General features: G+C 50.0%; 1 protein-coding gene across 1 annotated transcript in view; it reads right to left on the minus strand.

Moving 5' to 3' along the window:
- Mroh5 (maestro heat-like repeat family member 5) overlaps window positions 1-8,736 on the minus strand; it is a 60,573-nt gene that overhangs the window by 22,415 nt on the left and 29,422 nt on the right. The window contains exons 15-19 of the mRNA XM_013520004.1: window positions 7,511-7,615; window positions 6,373-6,508; window positions 5,958-6,130; window positions 3,569-3,724; window positions 2,738-2,892 (exon numbers count right to left, since the gene is read on the minus strand). Coding sequence (XP_013375458.1) covers window positions 2,738-2,892; window positions 3,569-3,724; window positions 5,958-6,130; window positions 6,373-6,508; window positions 7,511-7,615 — 725 coding nt within the window. The remainder of the gene's footprint in view (window positions 1-2,737; window positions 2,893-3,568; window positions 3,725-5,957; window positions 6,131-6,372; window positions 6,509-7,510; window positions 7,616-8,736) is intronic.

An 8,736-nucleotide genomic window follows, 5' to 3' on the forward strand; every position in this document is an offset into this window, starting at 1 on the left:
CTGCTGAAGGTGGACTTTATCAAACAGAGATGGTTAGGTGACCTAGCATAGGGATGGCCGTGGATGTGATTTTGTGACAGTTAACCTTAACTTGTCAACTTGATTTGCTTTGGGTGGCACTCAGGGGATTGGTGGAGCACTCCTCTCTGGGTCTGTGAGAGTCATGGAGATGTGACCTTGATAAAATATATGATCCTTGGCCTTTTCCTCTCTGGTGTTCATCCCCTGCTCTGCTTTTCCCGTGAAAAGCGTCTTTGTTCCATCACCTTTCTGCCTTGATGTTCCTGCCTTGGAGCCAGCCAATCATGGACTGAATCCTCTGAGACTGTGAGTCAAATTAAACTTCTCATCCTATAAGTTGTGGGTGTTGGTATTGTGTCCCAGCTCACTAACTCAGGTGCCTATACACTATGGAGGTAACTGTGGAGAGGGCCGGGCAATAAGAATGCAAATGTTATACATTTTGACAAGAGCAGCTGTGAGGTCTGGGAGGAGAAATGAGGCACAGAGAGGAACACAGATGATCTCACTGGCTGTTGTGCAGAAATGGGTGGAAGTTGAAGGATATCAAATAAAAATAAACCAGATATTAAAAGCTTAAATAATAAAATACTGGGCTAAGGTTTTTAAAGCAGGTTCGGAGGGCTGAGGAAATAGCGCAATGGTAGAGCACATGCTTAGCATGTACTAGGCTCTGGGTTTGATCCCCAGTACCACAAAATAAACTGAAATTAAAATAAAATAATGTTAGAAGCACAATAAACTGGAATAAAATTATAATTCTCCATGAATTGAAACAAGAACACAGCCTGGCATGGCAATGCATGCCTGTAATCCCAGCTACTCAAGAGGCTGAGGCAGAAGGATTGTAAGTTTGAAGACAGCCTGGGCAACTAAGCAGAACTGTCTCAAAGTAAAATAAAATAAAATAAAATAAAATATAATAAAATAAAAGGGGGTTGGGGATGTGTTTCAGTGGTAAAACATTAACACATATGAGGCCCTGGTTTAAATTTCTAATATCGAAAAACAAACAAAAAAACTCACAAAGAATATACCTTTCATTGAGGAAAATAGCAAATATAACAACATACAGTTACAAAATGTTATGACAGAGCCTATCAACCATATCAATAAGTGTCAATGAGCTTAACTTTTCTATTAAAAAGGTTTTCAATTTCAGTCAAAACATAGGGATTCTGAGAAGTTTACATAAAAGAATGAATAAATGCATCCTGAGCAGATGGAAAAGAATAAGAAAGTAGGGAAGTGATTTAGACTACAAATACAACTCAATCCCCAAAGTATTAAATGTGATAAAGCAGAGCTTTATCATGTTTTTAATGCTAAAAGTCACAATCCTTAAATAATATATAGCATTTCTGAATATGCCTGCACCAAATCACAAGGCCACCACATTTATGAAGTCAGTAAGTATAGAAGATAGACAAATACAAAGAAACACACTAATGCTTCTTTAATAAAAATTTAAACATTCTCAGTACAAGACAGATTAAGTGAGAAAATTTAAGTAAGGAAGTTGAAAACCTGAACTACAATAAAGTAAGCCTTATGCGTAGATACATACTCCATACTCGGATGATAGGAAATACACCTTTTTTTAAGTACTCATGGGATATTTCACTAAAAAGTTTAAAACTCCATAAAATAGAAATATCACGAGCAACACTCATCACAATGCAAAAAAATTAGAAATTACTAGAAAAACAAAAGGTATTTCCACATTTAAATGAGAAATCTCCCTGAAAAGAACTGGTGGGCACTGAAAGCCTGTGAACACCTCTCTGGGGGTGGTGGTGGTCCTGAGTTCCCAGTGATTTGAGCAGCATAGTGAGCCTCTGAGGGCAAAGAGCTGGATATATGTAGAAGTCACTGCAATGCAGGGTGCAAGACCCATCCTGGGAGAGAGGGAGTCAGGTAAGGACAAGTGAAGGTGTGTAGGTGGTGGCCTATAGGTCCTGGTGTCAGAGGATTGCTGGGTACCAGAGAGAGAGGGTATAAAGGTGGGAGGTATTTTGAGAGGGATGCTTGAATTTGATGATGATGTAGCAGAAGGTAGGACCATAGGAGTGAGCAGCTGAAGGAGGATGGAAGGCGAGATCTCTGGAACAGAGAAGATCTAAGCAGGAGAAGACAGGATAAGGGAAGGAATGGAATTCCCAGTATCAAGGCAGGGTAAGTATTTCAAGGCAAGAGGGCATCCCTGAGAAGGAGCTACATCTGCAAGGAGTGAAGGGGTGGCCCAGTAGAGATGTGTGCTGGATGGGTGGCAGGTGGTATAGGTTGCGTATAGGAGATTCAGAGCTGGATTTTAGGAAGGAGCCGCTATGGCAAGGACCCTGGCCTACCTCCAGCCCAGGGATCTGTGGGCCATGGTAGAAAAACTAGCACCACTGAGAGGACAGGGAGACTGCTGGGAGAGAAGAGCAAGAAGGATCACAGAGTGTGTGGAGGGCGTGGAGGAGAGGAGCTGGCTCTGCTAATAGATGGGGAGACTCTGGGGTTAGCTGGGGTCTTGGCAGAGCACTTAGGGTTCCAATGGTCTCCCTGTTCATTGGGCTGGGTGGGCATTTCATGTGGGGCATGTCAGGTTGATGGTGAACAGAGCTTTCCCAGTGCCCACCATGGGGTATGCAGGAGCCCCAGAGGAGGGTCCAGTTCTGCCCCTGCTGAGGTGTGGGGGTGCAGGTCCAGGGAGAGAAGATGGGATTGGCACCTGTCCAAGGGCATAGAGAAGTCTAGGAAGGCAGCCACCAGCTCAGAGGTGTGGTCCCGTGCCAGCAGGGTGATGGCATGCAGGATATTCTCCTTGGCCTCAGGGATGTGGACAGTGCGGAGGCGGGAGTGGATGGCCCGACCTATGTTAGCAATCTGTTCGGGGAGGGAGAGATCAGAGATGCAGGAGGACCTGCCCTGCTGTTGAGAATCCTGAGTGGGGAGGTAGAGCCCTACCCTGGATTCCTGGATGGATCCCACTATCCTTGGGGGCATCAGAGAACTTCATACTCTGCCCAAATGGCCCAGATGTCTCTGGAGAGTTTAGAGACCCACTCCTCCCCATCTTTTTCCAAACTCACTGCTCTGGCATCTTTTTTCTGTGTGCCTGGGGCACCTTTCTCCTCTACTTTTGGGTCTCTGGAGGCCCAGCTCCAGCAACGCTGCCTGAATCTGCCTATCTGCAGACCTGGTATCTGTCATCCTCTTGCTGGGGTGCCTCCCACCCACCTCCTCTGCCTTGTGTTTACTGAGCCATCTTGTCCACTTTTGTCCACCAGCACCTTGAGGGTCTGGTCTGTGCCTCCCCCCACCTCACTTCTATACGAGGGCACATGCTGGGGCTCAATCTGTGCATGTCTGCCCTTCACCTGCAATCCCCACTAGGCCATTCATGCATCTATTCATTCATTTGATTGGTCCCTGACTAGGGTGGGGATCTGTGTCTTCCCCATCAGACCCAAGTGCAAGGACTCAGTCTCAGTGCAGAGCATGTCCCTGACTGCTGCTAGCCCTCTACCCCACCCTTCCCACACTGTTTGGACACCCCAACCTTTGTAGTCTCCAGCTTGGCCCCATGCTCCTGAATGACAGTGAGGAGCAGCTCAGCGGCTGCCTGCACCCGGAAGGTGCTGGTGGACCCCAGGCCTTCAATGACTGTCCAGATGAGGTCGGTCAGCTCTGCCACTGTGAAGTATCTCATGATCTCCTGTAGGAGCAGAGAGACTGTTACTTTATTAGTCTGGACCCATGTGCCCACGGCCCCCCTCTTTTACTTGCACCTTTACTCAGGCTCCCCAAGTCTCTGAGCATCCATTTTCCATGACCCCTCACCCCACATTTGCAGCTTATGGCCATTATTTGCTAATTTCTGCCTATAGGGATGCTCAGTGCTCCCCATAGGCAGGCCCTGCTCCTTACCAGTGTTCTAATCACAGAGACATTGAACCTCAGAGCTGTGAAGGATCATTGAGATTATCTAGACAAAACCCCTGGCCTAGAGAGGCCCATGACAACCTTCAGCCATGGAGCAGGGTAGGGTGCAAAGGTGGGGCCAGGCTGGTGTGGAACCTAGGGGCCATCTATAGGACCCCAACTGTGTCACTGCTCACACTCTCCTGAGGACACTCTAAAGGTCCAGGGAGGTAGCTCTCTCCTCTGCAGGCTGACCACAGTCTGCTTGGAAGACAAAAGGGCTCCCGGAGAAATGCAAGGTAGTGGATCTGATCCCTGTTCATCGGGGTAGGGTGGCTAAGTCCCTGCACAGGCAGGACCTTCTGGACAGATCGGAGCCCTGTTGCTCAGTATGGTATCCCTCTAGCTACCCATAGCTACTTAAATCTAGATTAATTTAGCGAAACTGAAACTTCAGTTCCTTAGCAGCACAGGTTACATCTCAAGTTAGTAGCCAGGTATTCAGTGGCTGCCTTGGATGCACAGACATAGAACATAGTCACGTCCCAGAAGGTCCAAGTGGGAATGTTCAAGGTGATGAGACCCTCAGAATCCCAAAGTATATAGTCGCTGGCTGGGCAGAGTCATTTGCGGTAGCATGCTTTAATCAAGAGCATGAATAAATGTGAGATGGAGGAGGTAGTGAGGGCAGAGGCGGGGGTGGTGATGAGGATGGGGTGAGGGGCATAGTAACAGTGTGGTGGTGATATTGGTGGTGAAGGGGATGATGGTAGTGGTGGTGTGATGGTGGTGGTGGTGGTGGTGGTAGAGATGGGGATATTGTTGAGTGTGATGATGGGAGTGTTGATAATATTGCTGGTAGTTGGTGTTGCATATTGATAATGATGGAGAGGATGATAGTGATGGTGATGGAGGTATTCAAGAATACATGAGGAGTCAGGGACAAACTTAGAATCAGAACCCAGGCTGAGTGTCTTTCTCCAACTGAGCCTTCCCAGATGTGCCCATCCCATGAATATCAGAGCCTCCCATCCTTGCCCTTCTCCCTGTTCCTATCCATCACTGCCCCTTGTCCAGAGAGGGCCAGAGCCAGGTGCCTACATTCTGTGTGCAGGGACCACGCAGAATGGAGCAGGCTGCCCCTTCCCAGGCCCTGTTGCTATGCTCCTAGTGGCTGTTACCTTCACTGCCAGCCCCCACTGAGCTGATAGCTAGTGGGACTCTCCCTTTGTCCCCAGCCCAGGTTATCTGCTGTAAGCTGTAGCCAAGCCAGATTTCCTCTTTCTTGGCAAGAACAATAGATACATTGACCACAGGGTTTTATATGTTCTGTGCTAAATTTCTGATGGGTCTCAGCACATGGACAGCTTACTACATCTCTGAGAGCACAGGTTTTGGAGTCCACTGGACTGTATGAAGTCCTGCTGGGGCACTTCCTACTAGCTGTGTGCACCTTCTTATCTGGTTCAGTCTGGTTGGACTTCATGGCTATGTGCTGGAGGCCAGCTTCACCCCTAGATCCTGCGCTGAGCCCTAGGAGACCCCATCTGAGGTCTGAAGGGCTCAGGTCTAACAAGGATTGATCAGCGTGGCAGTTACATGGTCTTTGCTAGCTAGGGTTCAACCCCAACATGGGCAAGCAAAAGTCACCACCTCACAGACTTCAGAACGGACAACTCTGAGGCTCTGTGAATCTGGCCCCGCCCAGTCAATGCCAGCACCCACTTCCCACATGCACCTCAGCTTGCAGGTCTCTTTTGAGACTAATAACATTCAAAGGCCGGCACAGGAAATTTTGAGCAATGCAGGACAGGTTTGTAAAATTTGAGAAAAGGACGTGTTAATTCCTGCAATGCCCCTGGCAGATGATAGATATCTCATGTGGGCTGGCTTCCTCCAAATCCCCCAGATCCACTTTAAATGGTATAGGAAAGAGCAAGTGAGTTTATTCCCACCCCTGGGGGAATCTCCATGTCTACTCCAGTCATGCCCCCACCTGCACCTGCTACAACTGTAAGAGCTTTGACCTTGATCGCTTTGGAGCTGTCCTGCTGGAATATACTGTCCTTTGGGAACACCACCTTCTGAAGCAATGAAGATGTGGTCCTTTGGTCTCCAGTGCTCCATGGGGAGGCTTCATCTGCACCAGACTGGGATAGCTCCTTGGGGATCTGTAATTCTGCCTGCAAAGCTGATTCTGCTGGCCAGAGGCAGAGCAAGGGTGAAGCAGGGCAGGGGTCTATGTTGGGACAGGATGGGAGCTGGGTGAGGTCATTTGTAAGCAGGATCAAGACTGTGTTCCAGTTTGGAGATGGGAGTCCGTGTGGGTTTGGGGTTGGGTAAGGCCATTGCAGAGTTATGGCTGAGGTCAGGGTTGCTTTGGGGTAGATTTGGGGTGAGGGTCCTCCTGAGGCTGTGCCATAGTGGCCTGTGAAAGCTCACCTTTCTGGTGCATCAGGAATTGGTAGAGCTGGCCCACCCCTTCCAGGATGGAGTGCTGAGTGACCCTGTCTGGGTCCTGGCACAGAATTCCCAGCGTGCCCATCAGTTGTCCCATTGGTCTGAAGTCCTCCTTTGGCTGTGTTAAGAGTGTGGGACTAGTGATGTCAAGATCCACCCACAGAGTCCTTGCCCAGCCACGCCCACACCCCAGCACACCTCCTGTAGAAGGGATCCTCTCAAATTATGTGATTGGGCTGGGATTAGGGGTGGACAAAACATAAGGGGTTGCCAAAGAACTTGGTAATCAAGTGAAATAATGTTAATGCAATGTTAATAAAAATGAATGCAAAAAATAAGTCCCTTCCATGATAAAGGGTCAACATCTTTAGACAGTATCCAGCTTTGTGCCAGCTGCCCTTATTCCAATAAAACTTTATTTAATACCAACAGGAGGCTAGCCAATTGGCCATAGTCACATTCTTCACTTAAAAATATGATTAATTTTGACTACCGAGTGTTTGGGTGCCCCTGTAAATTTTGCATCCAAGGACAGTATCTCTCCCTTGCCTTACCCTGGCCCCAGTCCCATGTGGTGTGGACATGGATTGTGAGTAAATTAAAGTCACTTCCATCCATTCTCGAGGGCTCTTTCTCTGGGACAAGTGACTTTCTGGAACAGAGCAGTGCCTCCTCCTCCAGCACGTGCACCCCTACCTTCCTTAGCCCAGGCAGCCTCAGGTACCAGATGAGGCACCGATGCCCATCTTTTCCCAGGAGTTAGTGCTGATTTTGGCTGATAACGCAGAAGCATTCACTTTCAGAAAAACCTCAAGTTCATCAGCCCTAGGGCATGATGGACGTGATTCCCACCCGCCCCTTTAAAGAGAAGTCATCGTTATTCACTCTATAAATGAGACTCTGAGGCTGGGGAAGGGGAAGCACCTGCTTCAGGCCTCAAGTGCACAGAGCAGAGACCTCTTCCGGGTCAGGGCCAGTGCTGTCCTGGTTCAGAGTCCAGCTGTGAGGCCTGGTTCCTCGAGTGTAAAAGGAGACAGCACCTGGGCTACTCACTGCCCTAGAGCCTGTGTGGGACAGGAGGCCCAGCTCCAAGGGTGTCTGGGCCGGGCCGGGTACTCACGTCCAGGCAGCATCCGCTATTCAGGAACCTGAGCAGGATCATGCAGCTGTGTGCAGCGCGCTGACGCTCGTGCACCTTCTCTGATGCCAGCCAGGGATACAGGTGCTGAGGGGGTAGGGGGGCTGGACCAGGTAGCTGGCCAGCCCCGCCCACCCTCGGTCAGGCCCCGCCCAGAGGGAGGCCACGCCCACTCCCTCCCGGGGAGGGAGGGTGTGTGTGTCTCCACAGTCTTCTTGTCTAGCCTTCACTGCCCTTTTCTCAGACAGTGCATAGCCTCCCCACACCCTCTGTCCCCAGGAGCTTCCCGCAGGAATGGTCATTTCTTCCTCAGAGCTCTCCAGGGCTCCTGGTTCCTAGCCTGCCCCGCACCCCTGCTAGAACCATGCTTCCCCACACACGTGTGCACCCACAGTCCTCTGTACAGACTTGTGTCGTCCGAGGCCACACTTGAGCCTCTTTATTAGAGGCCCCGTGGTTAGAGCTGGTGATTTATTAAAGGCCCCGTGGTTAGAGCTGGTGATTTATTAAAGGCCCCGTGGTTAGAGCTGGTGATTTGAAGAGGACGAGGGCTCACGGTGTTTGGAGACTGAGTGATCTGGTGATTCCTCAGTAGCTGCTGGGCCTTCCGCTGGTGGCAGCCACTGCCCCTTGGCGCCTTTAGGGGATGGCATAGTGCCTTCCTCCCTAGGCAAGGCTGCTCACAATGGCTCTTAACTTCCACCTATGCATCCACCTGGGGGCCCCTGGTTCCCCTTCCGCCCCTCCCTTCCCCCTCCTCCTTCTGTCCCTCCGCCTCCTCTTCCTTTCTCTTCCTCTCCCCTCCCTTCCCCTTCCTTACCCCTTTCTTCCCCTCTCTTTCTTCTCTTCCTACCCCTCTTTTCTTTTTCCGCCCCCTACTTCTCCCTCTTCCCCTTCCCCTTCTTGTGTACTGGAGCCTGAACCTAGGGCCTCCCATACGCTAGGCAAACATTACCCCTAAAGTACACCCTCAGTCCTTTAAAAATTTTAGTTTAGACAGGGTCTCACTAAGTTACCCAGGGTGGCCTCCAACTTGCAATCCTCCTGCTTCAGCCTCTGGAGTAGCCTGGATTACAGGCGTGCGCTGCCATACCTGGCTTTAGCCTGCCTTCTTGGTGAGTCGGCAAATCTGCTGAGCTGACCCTCATTCTAACGACCTCAGCCTGCCTGGCCACAGCAAGCTGCCTCCACCATGGCCAAATGAGTGC

Source organism: Chinchilla lanigera, unplaced genomic scaffold (assembly GCF_000276665.1).
Source record: "Chinchilla lanigera isolate Chin_1 unplaced genomic scaffold, ChiLan1.0 scaffold00053, whole genome shotgun sequence".
In the NCBI taxonomy this organism is placed as follows: Eukaryota; Metazoa; Chordata; class Mammalia; order Rodentia; family Chinchillidae; genus Chinchilla; species Chinchilla lanigera.